General features: G+C 41.5%; 1 protein-coding gene across 3 annotated transcripts in view; it reads right to left on the bottom strand.

Annotated features, from left to right (window-relative positions):
- Positions 1-15,010, bottom strand: part of TEK (TEK receptor tyrosine kinase) — a 105,730-nt gene that overhangs the window by 8,658 nt on the left and 82,062 nt on the right. For 2 of the 3 annotated variants that reach the window (XM_007455917.1, XM_007455916.1), the window contains 5 exons: positions 9,341-9,492; positions 7,589-7,799; positions 5,115-5,225; positions 2,560-2,750; positions 1,900-2,013 (listed from right to left, as the gene is read on the bottom strand). In XM_007455917.1, coding sequence (XP_007455979.1) covers positions 1,900-2,013; positions 2,560-2,750; positions 5,115-5,225; positions 7,589-7,799; positions 9,341-9,492 — 779 coding nt within the window. Of the gene's footprint in view, positions 1-1,899; positions 2,014-2,559; positions 2,751-5,114; positions 5,226-7,588; positions 7,800-9,337; positions 9,493-15,010 lie in introns of all 3 variants that reach the window. The other variant, XM_007455915.1, reaches the window with a different exon arrangement.

Raw genomic sequence — 15,010 nt, 5'->3', positions numbered from 1 at the left:
CGTACCGGGGGGGGGGGGAAGAAGGCCCAACAAGGTGGCTCCTCTGCCCTCTGGTGGTGTCTTGCTATACTGCACACTTCTTGCAGAGAGCTTGCTCCTCTCCAATCCCTTCTCTTTTCTTCCCCTACCTCACCCTGTCCTTTTCCTCCCCAGACCCCATGCTGCCACTGCACACTTTGCCCTTCCACTGGGAGATAGACTTGAGCCCCAACAGTGCTCTGCCCCTCTAAGCCCTCCTCCTAAGCTCCCCAAGATACAGAAATCCCTACCCTTGATTAAATGCCGAGCAAACCAACCTTAGCTTTGGGGGCCTAAGGAAAGAAACCAAATAAGATGCGTGGATTACGGGGCTAAACTGTGTTAACCTCTCTTTCCCCTCATCTGGGGCAAACCCCTGCCCCACCCACGCCAGAGTGAAGGAAGGAGAGGGATTCTGTGATGGAGATAAGAGGATTCTAAGGAGGATGCTCCCAGGAGGAGTGGGGAGAGCCAGAGTAGATGGGTGAGTGGTGGTAGGTCCTGCTTCTTTAAGACCAGCCCAGCTCCTTCCCACAGAAAAGTCTGCTTTGAGTGGGGCAAATCTGAAGAGTTTAGGGGGAAAAAAACAAAAATTCCTGGAAACCAGCCCTCAGGGAGGCATCTCTGGCTTCCAAAAAGTGCTGATGTTAATAAGTATACAGGACCAGGGGCATGGTGGTCTCTAAGAACCAAAGGAGACTACCTTCGAAACCTCATCCAAAAAGGGAGTGGAAAGTTCCAAAGTGGTTAGGTTCACTGTGATTGTAACTATGGAAAAGAATGTACGCCTGTGGAAGGCAATAAGTAAAGAATAAAATAAATTAATCGTGTCCAGGTTGTGACCATTTCCTCTTGAAAGCATTCTTGAGTAATTATTTCTGTGTTATCTTGTCAGTAACTGAAATAAGTATATTGAAGAGAAAGGAAACCTGAGCTTGAGGATAAACACAGAAGCCTGAGCCTTGCTAGGAGGCAATTTGGTACCCACAAAAGTAAAAGGACCCTCTGTATGTTATAAGAACCGGAGTCATCCCAAGAAAGCTGAGCCCAGGTAATGCTGGGAGAGCCAGGCCAGTGGAGTGGACCTACCCAGCACGTGCAAAGACTACAGGGTGTGTCACCCCCAACGCCCTGCATTGCCCACCCGCTCAGGGAAAGCAGAGGGTGGTGGCATGTTGTTGGCACAGCACTAATGTCCAGGAATGTGGCATGTCCAGGGCTTTATGATTCTAGGGTGGACAAAAGTAGCAGAATGAGTCCAGCTTCTCTCTTCTAACACTGTGGTGAGGTTCTCCCGGGAGCTTGTATTTGAAGATAAAATATGAATGTTTAGGAGACTAGGTATCATTAGGTGAAAGTGGATTTGATTGGGGCTTGAAGAGTGAGCAGAGAACTTTTGGCAAAGAGGGAAATCTTATATGAGCATTTAGAAGTCATGAGTTTCTCTCTAGAGCATCCTTGTGATTGAGGAACCTCATTAATTGATTTCCTTGATGTTTTAGAAGGTATATTAAGTGTCTTTTTCCCCCTCCTAAGTTTGCTGTGCAAAAGGGGACTGTGGGAGCTCTCCAGAGGTTTCTGAGTGAGACCAGACCCCAGGGTCTGGGCTGGATATAGACCTGATATAGACCTGAGTCCCTGCAGCACGTTCAGTTACTTGGCCACATGTGACAGGCCCTTCTTCATTGGTAAATGTGGGCCCTCCAGTCATTTTAGGAATCAAAAGTGAGAAAGGATGTTTGCTAGGCCAGGGCATTATCCAATGGGGAAAATGGTCAGAGGCCTCAGTCGTCACAGAAAGGCGGTATTCTAAGAGAAACGACATCAGGGGAAGGAGGGGTGCCCCGGAAAGGATCTCACCAGCGTCTGTTCTGAACTTACCATCGTCTTTTTCACGTACACTTCTTGACCTCGGGACAATCCAAAATCGGCTATTTTGGCTACATAGTTTTCACCAACTAAAATGTTCCTGGCAGCCAGGTCCCTGTGAATAAACTGAAATAAAAAAAAATCATGTATTTTCAGCATCGCATTTTCTTTTTCACTCCATTTTGTTTCTTGCCTAGGGGCAAGAGCTTTGGGAAACAGAGAGGTCAGTGTGAAAAGGGGTTTTCAAAAGTCACCAGAATCCAGTCCCCTTAAAGTTCCTCTCCTAAATGTTCAGTGAGTGGATTCTGCTGAAGGACCCACATGTCTCTGGAGGAGCAAAACCTGGAAGAAAAACCAGGTCATGAAATCTTCCAGTTGCCATGAATGGCCTCTGCTGCTGTGCATTATTTAGAGCCACACCAAGCTAAGATCGGTGAAGGCACCTCACCAAATATACATGATGAGAGTCACTAGATAAACATACAGCCAGTGTTGGGCATGAACTTCTATATAAAGAGATGGAATATTAGCAAAGATATGAAAGTTAGAAGATTGTAAGAAGGAATTAAGGAAGAGAGAGCGACCAAAAACAAATGTACAAACTTATCTAAACTCTGATTCCAGACAGAATTTCAGAGGAAAGATGTCCAAAGCAAGGTCCTCAGGACGAACCTGTTTTTGGCTCAAGTAGTCCATTCCCCGGGCCACATCTGCTGCAAAGTGGAGGAGTTGCTGGGAGGACAGCGTGGAGGCGGTGCTGTTAGCGATGGCGAACGCGGGGTCCGTCTCCAGCACGCGGCTCTTGCGCAGGAAGTCAAGGAGGTTGCCGTGGGGGGCATACTCGATGGCCAGGTACAGGTAGCCTGTGCGGGAAGGGAGAGAGCACCACTTTATCGGTAACCCTAAGCTGCTGTGATATTTCTGAGATGTGCTATGATTCTCGGGAAACGCTTATATACCTCTGTTTTATCGTAAAGTTACACATCTAGTGGTACCAACCTCGGTAATGCTGGGGCCAGGAGGAAGACAAGTGACATCATTCCTGCAATAATTAAAGTGCTTGCTCTCAGGGTTCCCCTCCCCACCTCTATCAAACGTAGAGGGCTTCCTGTCACCTACTCGGTGACACTAGTAGAATGAAATCAAAGCATTTGCTTCCAGGCGATCGAAGACAGCTAGTCCACATCACCTTTCATTTTTTTATTCAATCAATATTGAATATCAAGAAACTAATATGAGCCAGGCATGTTATTCCAGTATGAATCTAGCTTTTCCTGAGGTTTTTTTCTTTTTCTTTTTTCTTTTTTTCTTTTTTCTTTTTTTGCGGTACGCGGGCCTCTCACTGTTGTGGCCTCTCCTGTTGCGGAGCACAGGCTCCGGATGCGCAGACTCAGCGGCCATGGCTCACGGGCCCAGCCGCTCCACGGCATGTGGGATCTTCCCGGACCGGGGCACAAACCCGTGTCCCCTGCATCGGCAGGCGGACTCTCAACCACTGCACCACCAGGGAAGCCCGAGGTTATTTTTTTTTTAATCAGAAAACGATGATTAAATATCCATAGCAGAAGGACCCACACCAGGTAACTTTCTCTCTCTCCTGCCTTCTGCTCCTCCCTAAAATCTGGAATAAGTCACTATATTGCTGAGTAGGTCACTAGTCAGCAGAGTCTAGTGTCAGGGATTGCATTTTTGCTTACAGAAACCAGAAAACTCAACCTTTTAGGAAAAAAAATAAAACAAAATAGTTCCTAGAGGAAACTATGGTGTAGTGTCTTATTTTTATTCCAAATTGCTTTCTCCTTTTTCCTTTTTAATAAAATGTAAGCTGCTTTGATAAAAACATTGATCTTTGGAGCCAATGAAAAGTAAAGTGGATTTACTGTCTTTTAAAGGTGAATTATTTGGGGTTGTTTTTTTAATGTTGAATGAATTTAAACTTCAAAGATATTCTAAGAAAGTGAAATTCTCAACAACAAAAAAACTCTAGCACTGAATCTTGTTGTGCTATAAGGAAAGATATACTTCAATTCTGGTATGAATGTGCCTTCTCACTTCTTTACTGAATTATAAATTTTAAGAGCCAACCAATAATGGGACGAGAGAGCAAAATTTTAAAAGATATACATTCTTCTGTTGTTGTCGGTTTCTTTTTCTTTTTTTTTTTTTTTAACTTTCATTTACTGCTGTCCCGTGCTGATTACTGTTCTCAGGAAATAGCTCAAAAATAAATGTCATTACTTCATTATTTAACCTAAGAGACATGATCTGGCTTTCAGAATTACACCCTTATTGAATCACAGAATGATATATTGTTTGAAGTACCAGAATTTTTAGTTTAATAAATTGAGGAAAAGGAAGTCGTCTCTTTTCCATTGTTGGTATTTGTGCTGCAAAGTCAACAAGAGGTTGTCAAGTTTGTAAATAATTACTGTGTGGAGCTTTTTTGTTGGAGCAAATTTTTCCATGAGAAATTAAGATTAAGCATAGATTTAGACCTACAAACCCAGGTAGCAAGCAGAGGTAAAGCCACGAGAGATTTCTTGTTACCTACCCATTCACAGCTAATTACATGCATTACAATAGGAAATACTCAATAAATACTTGAATTAATCATATAAGTTGGACTTAAGAGTATGTGTGACATAGGATAGTTGTAAAACTTCAGTGTTATTGTACAGGACATTGTTTTGGATAAAAACAAAGTATTGATACTATTAGATATAAGCTTATTATTATTTTAACCTAAGCATCACCGGTGCTTTCACATTACAGTAGATTAATGGCATTCACAGATTTAACATTCAGAATATCAGTTCCTTGGGTTTGGAGGGAAAATGCAAAGGTAGGCAACTAACAAGAACCAATCTATTTCACTCTTCCTGGTGCTGAGGGCTGCCTCAATCCACTTAGTAGTAGCTGAGAAAAACCTCTGGATTAGCAAAGGTAGAGGCATGTAGGAGCCGTGGATCTTTTTGGGCAGTAATAGCTGAACCACATCAGAGGCCAAAAGATTCAGCCTTGGGATCTACCTTCAAAAAGATACTAAATCTCAGCACGATCTATTAATGGGACCAGACATTCAGACTGAAACTGCAACTTAAAAAAAAATAGATAACAATCTTACATGACTGTCTTTCCTAATTTCAGTACGGAATGTGCCTTTTTTTTTTTTTTTTTTTTTTAAAAAAAAACAGTCTGGCAGGAAAGACAGGAAAAGAGCATCTTACCACGATGTTCACACGCTCCTAAGAGATTGATGATGTTTGGGTGGTGTCCAAGTTTACAAAGTACCTCCAGTTCCCCAGCGAAGTCCCTGTGGTCGTCTTTGGAAGCATATTCTGGGAAGAAAGTAAAGAGTAGTGATCCCTTTCTGTTACACCTCTTCAGAAACAACTGTCCCCTCTCTGCTTCCCAGAACCTTCAGGTACACTCAGCCACCATTAGGTCTGGAAAACTGTATAGAAATCAGAGATGACTATAATGCAGATGCTTCTTTATTGTTGGGGGCTGTCCTGTACGAAGTAGGATGTTTAGCTGCTCCTCTGACCTGACCCACTAGATACCAGTAGCCCAACTGAAAATGTATCCAGAAATCACCAGATGTCCCCCCGGGGGCAAAATCACCCCTGCTTGAGAACCACTGCTCTGAAGTTTTCCTGTTGAAGCTCTCAAATACCCAGGGAAATGATTTGGTCGAGATGGAGCTTGCGTCCATTCTTCGACTCTGCCTCTCCCAGCTAACTCTACCGTCCAGAGACAAATACGCTCAGGGATAAAAACAAAGTTGTAGTGAAACATCACCAGTAGTGTACACGCCTTGCTTTATTATAATTACTTTTTTCATAAACCAGTCCTACTGAAAAAACTCAAATCTCGATGACGTTTTCATAGAAGTTGCTTGGTAGTCAGGAAACAGTTGCATTTATTTCTGTTCCTCTCATTCCATCTGTCCGCTAGCACTTTGATCAGAGGGAGAACCACCAGTCAGGCTGAAGAGAAAGCTCTCTGGCTGATGCACAACTGGCTGATCAGCCCTGAGTCAGTGACAGTATGCTATTATGGCTTTTTGAAGAAATAACATTAGGGGAAAGGGTGAGAAGGGAGCTGGTAGCCATGTGCATCCCTGAACATGCTTGGAGATTATGGGAATGTTTCATATGGGCTAAGGGTACCCATAAGGCTGACAAGTAGGCAATTCCAAGTTGAGGACCCTGTTTATACCACAGGGACCTGAGGGTCAATACCTTGGAAGCATTTAAAAAACAAAGCTCTTTATAATAAGGTTGTCAGTAGCTGCCCTCTTTGCATGCATGACTTTTCCTGCAAAAAGTGTCTGCCCTGGTGCCCTGTTAAGCTATTCTACCTCTTCACATGGGCATGAGATAGACAATCAGTTCAAGTCAGATGCCAATAAAAACTGATGCTACAAAGTTCTACACCCTCTCTCCTCTCACTATTTTTACTGCTTCCTAAAGCTCCCCGTAACTAAAGTAGCAAAATGAAAAAGGGATTTCTGGATGCTAAGCAAGGTGTGTGTGTGTGTGTGTGTGTGTGTGTGTGTGTGTGTGTGTGTGTGGTTAGAAACATTACTGTCTCTAAGCATAAATAATACTGTGTTTATTTTGTTTTGTTCATTTTCTGACAGTGTTTTCTAGCAATGTGGAAAACGATGATTTGAAAAGATTTAGGGTTGATTGTCATCTTAGGCTTAATATTGCAGTCAAAAAGAAGGAAAACCCATCAGCAACCTCAGAGAGTCCTTACTATGGAGCTGCCCAATGAAACTAGTAATTACATTGCTGGCTCTAATACGCCACTTTTCAAGCCTGTGTGCTGTAAAAGCAACAGTGCAGCTTCGCAGTCAAGTCATTTCTAAACTGTCATTTCACCCGGAAGAGAAGACAGCTAGTATTGCCAGGGAACAAGTCATTCTGCTTTCTCAGAAGATCTGATTAAATGGATAGGCCCCTAGCAGTCTTTTTTTTTTTTTTTTTTCTTCCCCCAAGCAGTCTTGAACACAACTGGAAAAGATCTAGTTCCTGTGACCATACATCAAGGGTTTTCAAACTTGAGTGTACAGAAGAGCCACTGAGCAAGCTTAAAAACACAGATTTTTCATGCGCCATCCCAGAAATTAGAATACAGTAGAACCATGAGGGGGAGAAACCCAAGTAGATGCATTTCTAACAATATTTCTAGGAATGTTGATGCAGATAATCCATGAAGATAGTGGTTTGCCAAGTGTGGTCTCCCAAGCCTCAGAATCAGCATCACATGTGAACTAATTAGAAATCCAGGTTCTCTGGCCCTGCGCCAGACTTACCGTATCAGAAACTGTAGGGTGGAGCTGAAGAATCTGGTTTTTTAACAAGCCTTCCAGGTGATTCAGATGCATGCTCAATTTTGAGAACCACTGGATTAAGAAAAATAATGCTCCCCCAAAGTCAGCAGGGTATGACAGAGAATCTGTATTCTCACATCCCAAGGAATCAAGACAGTGGTATCTAAATAACTTATGCCTTCATGTTTACATCCTGACCCTCAAAGGAAACATCACCTTCAGTTGCACATAACAGCTCTATCTGCCACCATGCCAATTTTTTTTTTAAAGAGTGTAAGACCTTAGAGGAAAGATTCAACAGGAAGTCAAGCTGTCCCCCCACCCTAGTAAAATGCTGACTCGAGCAGTCCAAGCACTGACCTTTCATTCTCTTGATGGCAGCGTCCATCCGTAACCCATCCTTCTTGATGCGAGCTTTCAGGACCTGGCCAAAATTACCCTCCCCAATCACATCTTGAAATTTGATGTCATTCCAGTCAAGCACTGGATAAATTGTAGGATCTGGGTTGTTTTTGGCCTTCCTGTTCAGGGCCAGAGTTCCTGAGTTGAATTGCACAGCTGGTTCTTCCCGCTAGAAAAATAATGGTTTTGTGTCAGGAGTTTTCATAATTTTAAGGTACATAATACCTCCTGATTTGTACCCACACTGGGTGAAAAAAGAAATACTGTATCCAATTCTAGAATGAAAATGGAAATAGGGTTCATTGAACAGGCCCACTCAGATGAAGTGGCTGCCTATAGAGCTGCATGGGCACAATCACAGGCCTCAGTGGCAAAGCACGCCACAATCAATTAGTTATGTCTGCAGAGGTGAGAGAGGGGAGGATAACAGCATGTATGCCACGAAATAGCATATCCCTGAGTTAGTCACACTTGAGTTTCTCCTCTGCTGTGGAATGAGCAGGTGTTGAGTTCTGATCTGGAAAAGAACTCAGAGATCTATCTGGGTCAGTCACAGGACACACCTCTGTGAGAGCTTTGTTTCCTAGCGTCATCTTGGTCTATTCTTGGCTCTTACTCACTCTCTCCAACTTTTCCTAAAGCTCAGAATCTCTCAAGCCCACTCTGGCGCAGACACTGGCCCCAAGATGACTGATGCTTAGAGCAAAACCCAACAGGGTGTCTCCTTTTCTCCTGAGTTTCAGTGGCTGCTGATGGTATCAGGACAAGGCATCAGTACCATGATGCGCTCTAGTACTCTCTACCCCCTTGCTGGTCCTTCCTCTACAGGGAAAGCCTGAGTTGAGCCAGCTCTGGCAAGGAGTCGGATTACAGAGCCTCCCTTGTTCTGGTACTGAAGGGAATCTCAGGGACTCATGTACAGGAAGGTATACCTCATTTGGAATATGTAATTGTACTCAATGCTTCATATACAGAATCAATAAAGCTGGGTACAGGTTAATTTTACAGAGCTTGAAACCACAAACTAGAGAAATGTTCAGGCTGTAGTATAGCAAAGGACTCAAATAGGGTGCCTATAGGTAAAGTATGATTTTCTAAACTTTTTACTGGTCAAAATTCCTAGATGAAAGAAATTGAGGCCATGCCAAGCACCATGAACTATGGCTGCAGACCGAAGGGTGCACAGGAATGGAGATACACACGTATATGTAATCCATACATATAGGAGGGATAAGAGAATTGAAAGAGATATTAGAAGTACAAAATGGAAACTGGAAACAGGGAAACATGGGGAAAACTGGTCTAGTGCAAATCTTCATTACCTATCACTCTGAGGTCTGGTTACCCGTATGCCCTTCATTACCAAAAACGTTCAGTTCTTTAATATTACAAGATACCCTCGCTGGTGACTTATTACTAGTATGACTGTATTCTCTTTCTGATGGGGCAGTAGTCCTGCTTTAGGCTTGGTTTCCTGCATACTTATTAAGAGCAACCTTTTCACTCTTAGAATTGTTCTGATTTGGACAAGAAATTATATAGTCATGCTATTTATCTCCCATTTCACAATGGAAGACAAAGAAAAGATGAAACTTGCATAAGGGAAATATTTGCTTTACAGGTAAAATGTTTGACCCACATCTTTAAAATGAAGGTTCTGTCTATATGTGGACTTGCACTTATTACTATTAGGAAGATGAGACATACCACGTTTTGGAAGGCTTGGGCCATTCTTCTTTGGACGTTTGCCCTCTTCAACTGCAACATGATCAGAAAGGCCAACAGCACCGTCAGGCAGGTCATTCCCGCTGAGCCAAGGATGGCGATCAGCAGCATCTTCCCGCCTCCAAGGTCTGCTGGGGCTGTGCCAGAGAACACAGGAGAAGGAGCAGGTTAGTCTAGGTAGAGAGAGAGGCCAAGACCATCTGCAGGAGAAGTCACAGTGTAATGGGAGTGTAATGGCAGCCTGAGCCCAGCCTGAGCCCTGCTAGGTGACCTTGGGCTACTCATTTATTTTCTGGAACTCAGTGGAGATGAGTCTGACTCACAGGGCTGTTATAAGTTCAAAGAAGTGTGCAAAAGGCCTTTTTAAATGGCAACATTCTAATCACTAATTGTTGTCCTTTGTTCAACTTTCACTTCCAAGTACAGGCCCAAGCAGATGAATATTACCGAGTAATAGTGAGAATGGCTAACTAGATCTATGACTTTGGGTAAGTGACTAAACCTCCCTGCACAATTTAACCACCTAGAAAAGCTTTAAAGCTCTGAAACTCTAAAGAGCATAGTGTCTGCTTTGGCTTTTTTCTTGTTTTAAAGAGCTGATGGAGATTTTCTTACTGCACACTCTGATCTGAAGTGCCGGATGCAAGGCCTCTGCATGAAGCACCCTCTGAAAAACTGAAACTAGACAAAGCACAAAGGAAAACAAACAAAACAACAATCTGCAAAACCTCTGAAGAAAAAGCCTCTGCACCTCTAGCTCTTGTGGAGTTTGGCATCTTCAGTGGAGGCTCCTATTGCAGGGGGACCTTCAAGATGGTGGAGGAGTAAGACATAGAGATCACCTTCCTCCCCACAAATACATCAAAAATACATATACATGTGGAACAACTCCTACAGAACACCTACAGAATGCTGGCAGAAGACCTCAGACTTCCCCAAAGCAAGAAAATCCCCCCCATACCTGGCCACGTGGCTGACAGGGTCTTGGTGCTCTGGCCTGGTGTCAGGCCTGAGCCTCTGAGGTGGGAGAGCCGAGTTCAGGACATTGGACCACCAGAGACTGCCCGGCCCCACATAATATCAATTGGCAAGAGCTCTCCCAGAGATCTCCATCTCAACACTAAGACCCAGCTCCACCCAAAAGCCAGCAAGCTCCAGTGCTGGACGCCTCATACCAAACAACTAGCAAGACAGGAACACAACACAACCCATTAGCAGAGAGGCTGCCTAAAATCATACTAAGTTCACAGACACCACAAAACAAACCGCTGGACATGGCCCTGCCCAACAGAAAGACAAGATCCAGCCTCATCCACCAGAACACAGGCACCAGTCCCCTACACCAGGAAGCCTACACAAGCCCCTGACCCAACCTCACCCACTGGGGGCAGACACCAAAAAAAAAGGGAACTACGGACCTACAGCCTGTGAAAAGGAGACCCCAAACACAGTAAGTTAAGCAAAATGAGAAGACAAAGAAATATGCAGCAGATGTAAGAGCAAGGTAAAAACCCACCAGACCAAACAAATGAAGAGGAAATAGGCAGTCTACCTGAAAAAGAAGTCAGAATAATGATAGTAAAGATGATCCAAAATCTTGGAAATAGAATGGAGAAAATACAAGAAATGTTTAACAAAGACCTAGAAGAACTAAAGGGCAAACAAACAATACTGAACAACACAATAAATGAAATTAAAACTTCTCTAGAAGGAATCAACAGCAGAATAACTGAGGCCGAAAAACAGATAAGTGACCTGGAAGATAAAATAGTGGAAATAACTACCACAGAGCAGAATAAAGAAAAAAGAATGAAAAGAATTGAGGACAGTCTCAGAGACCTCTGGGATAACATTAAATGCACCAACATTTGAATTACAGGGGTCCCAGAAGAAGGAGAGAAAATAAAAGGGTCTGAGAAAATATTTGAAAAGATTACAGTTGAAAACTTCCCTAACGTGGGAAAGGAAATAAGTCCAGGAAGTGCAGAGAGTCCCATACAGGATAAATCCAAGGAGAAACACGCCAAGACACATATTAATCAAACTATCAAAAGTTAAATACAAAGAAAAATTATTAAAAGCAGCAAGGGAAAAGCAACAAATAACATATGAGGGAATCCCCGTAAGGTTAACAGCTGATCTTTCAGCAGAAACTCTGCAGGCCAGCAGGGAGTGGCAAGACATATTTAAAGTGATGAAAGGGAAAAACCTACAACCAAGATTATTCTACCCAGCAAGGATCTCATTCAGATTCGACGGAGAAATTAAAACCTTTACAGACAAGCAAAAGCTAAGAGAATTCAGAACCAGCAAGCCAGCTTTGCAACAAATGCTAAAGGAACTTCTCTAGGCAGGAAATACAAGAGAAGGAAAGACCTACAAAAACAAACTCAAAACAATTAAGAAAAAGGTAACAGGAACTTACATATTGATAATTACCTTAAATGTAAATGGATTAAATGCTCCAACCAAAAGACATAGACTGGCTGAATGGATACAAAAACAAGACCTGTATGTATGCTGTCTACAAGAGACCCCCTTCAGACCTAGGGACACATACAGACTGAAAGTGAGGGGATGGAAAAAGATATTCCATGCAAATGGAAATCAAAAGAAAGCCAGAGAAGCAATTCTCATATCAGACAAAATAGACTTTAAAATAAAGACTATTACAAGAGACAAAGAAGGACACTACATAATGATCAAGGGATCGATCCAAGAAGAAGATATAACAATTGTAAATATTTATGCCTCCAACATAGGAGCACCTCAATACATAAGGCAAACGCTAACAGCCATAAAATGGGAAATGGACAGTCACACAATAACAGTAGGGGACTTTAACACCCCACTTTCACCAATGGACAGGTCATCCAAAATGAAAATAAATAAGGAAACACAAGCTTTAAATGACACATTGGACAAGATGGACTTAATTCATATTTATAAGAGATTCCATCCAAAGAAAAACAGAATACACTTTCTTTTCAAGGGCTCATGGAACATTCTCCAGGACAGATCATATCTTGGGTTACAAATCAAGCCCTGGTAAATTTAAGAAAACTGAAATCCTATCAAGTATCTTTTCTGACCACAATGCTATGATATCAATTACAGGGAAAAAACTGTAAAAAATACAAACATATGGAGGCTAAACAATACACTACTAAATAACCAAGACATCACTGAAGAAATCAGAGGAAATCAAAAAATACCTAGAAACAAATGACAATGAAAACACGATGACCCAAAACCTATGGGATGCAGCAAAAGCAGTTCTAAGAGGGAAGATTATAGCAATGCAATACTACCTGAAGAAACAAAAAAAAAATCTCAAATAAACAACCTAATCTTACAACTAAAGCAATGAGAGAAAGAAGAACAAGCAACTATATGCCAATAAAATGGACAACCTGGAAGAAATGGACAAATTCTTAGAAAAGCACAACCTTCCGAGACTGAACCAGGAAGAAATAGAAAATATGAACAGACCAATCACAAGCACTGAAATTGAAACTGTGATTAAAAATCTTCCAACAAACAAATGCCCAGGACCAGATGGCCTCACAGGCGAATTCTATCAAACATTTAGAGAAGAGCTAACACCTATCCTTCTCAAACTATTCCAAAATATAGCAGAGGGAGGAACACTCTGAAACTCATTCTATGAGGCCACCATCACCCTGATAACAAAGCCAGACAAAGATGTCACAAAAAAAGAAAACTACAAGCCAATAACACTGATGAAAATAGATGCAAAACTCCTCAACAAAATCCTAGCAAACAGAATCCAACAGCATATTAAAAGGATCATACACCATGATCAAGTGGGGTTTATCCCAGGAATGCAAGGATTCTTCAATATATGCAAATCAATCAATGTGATACACCATATTAACAAATTGAAGGAGAAAAACCATATAATCATCTCAATAGATGCAGAGAAAGCTTTCAACAAAATTCAACACCCATTTATGATAAAAACTCTCCATAAAGTAGGCATAGAAGGAACCTACCTCAACATAATAAAGGCCATATATGACAAACCCACAGCCAATATCGTCCTCAATGGTGAAAAACGGAAACCATTTCCACTAAAATCAGGAAAAAGACAAGGTTGCCCACTCTCACCACTATTATTCAACATTGTTTTGGAAGTTTTAGCTACAGCAATCAGAGAAGATAAAGAAATTAAAGGAATCCAAATCAGAAAAGAAGTAAAGCTGTCACTGTTTGTAGATGACATGATACTATACATAGAGAATCCTAAAGATGCTCCAGAAAACTACTAGAGCTAATCAATGAGTTTGGTAAAGTTGCAGGATACAAAATTAATGCACAGAAATCTCTTGGACTCCTATACACTAATGATGAAAAATCTGAAAGGGAAATTAAGGAAGCATTTCCATTTACCATTGCAACAAAAAGAATGAAATAACTAGGAATAAACCTACTTAAGAAGACAAAACACCTGTATGCAGAAAACAGTAAGATACTGATGAAAGAAATTCAAGATGATATGAACAGATGGAGAGATATACGATGTTCTTTCATTGGAAAAATGTGAAAAAATTGTGAAAATGACTATACTACCCGAAGCAATCTACAGATTCAGTGCAATCCCCATCAAACTACCAATGGCATTTTTCACAGATCTAAAACAAAAAATTTCACAATTTGTATGTAAACACAAAAGACCCCTAACAGCCAAAGCCATCTTGAGAAAGGAAAAAAGGAGCTGGAGCAATCAGGCTCCCTGACTTCAGACTATACTACAAAACTACAGTAATCAAGACAGTATGGTACTGGCACAAAAACAGAAATATAGATCAATGGAACAGGATAGAAAGCCCAGAGATGAACCCATGCACATATGGTCAACTTATCTTTAATAAAGGAAGCAAGAGTATAAAATGGAGAAAAGATACCCTCTTCAATAAGTGGCACTGGGAAAACTGGACAGGTACACGTAAAAGAATGAAATTAGAACACTTCCTAACACCATACACAAAAATAAACTCAAAATGGATTAAAGACCTAAATGTAAGGCCAGACACTATAAAACACTTAGGGGAAAACATAGATAGAACACTCTATGACATAAATCACAGCAAGATCCTTTTTGGCCCACCTCCTAGAGAAATGGAAATAAAGACAAAAATAAACAAATGGGACCTAATGAAACTTAAAAGCTTTTGCACAGCAAAGGAAACCATAAACAAGATGAAAAGACAACCCTCAGAATGGGAGCAAATATTTGCAGATGAAGCAACTGACAAAGGACTCATCTCCAAAATATACAAGCAGCTCATGTAGCTCAATATCAAAAAACAAATAACCCAGTCCAAAAATGGGCAGAAGACCTAAGTAGACGTTTCTCCAAAGAAGATATACAGATTGCCAATAAATACATGAAAGGACGCTCAACATCACTAATCATTAAAGAAATGCAAGTCAAAACTGCAATGAGGTATCACCTCACACCGGTCAGAATAGCCGTCATCAAACAATCTAGAAACAATAAATGCTGGAGAGGGTGTGGAGAAAAGGGAACCCTCTTGCACTGTTGATGGGAATGTAAATTGATACAGCCACTATGGAGAATAGTATGGAATTTCCTTAAAAAATGAAAAATAGAACTACCATATGACCCAG

Source organism: Lipotes vexillifer, unplaced genomic scaffold (genome assembly GCF_000442215.2).
Source record: "Lipotes vexillifer unplaced genomic scaffold, Lipotes_vexillifer_v1.1 scaffold644, whole genome shotgun sequence".
Classification (NCBI taxonomy): domain Eukaryota; kingdom Metazoa; phylum Chordata; class Mammalia; order Artiodactyla; family Lipotidae; genus Lipotes; species Lipotes vexillifer.
This window is presented reverse-complemented; position numbering and strand designations above follow the sequence as displayed.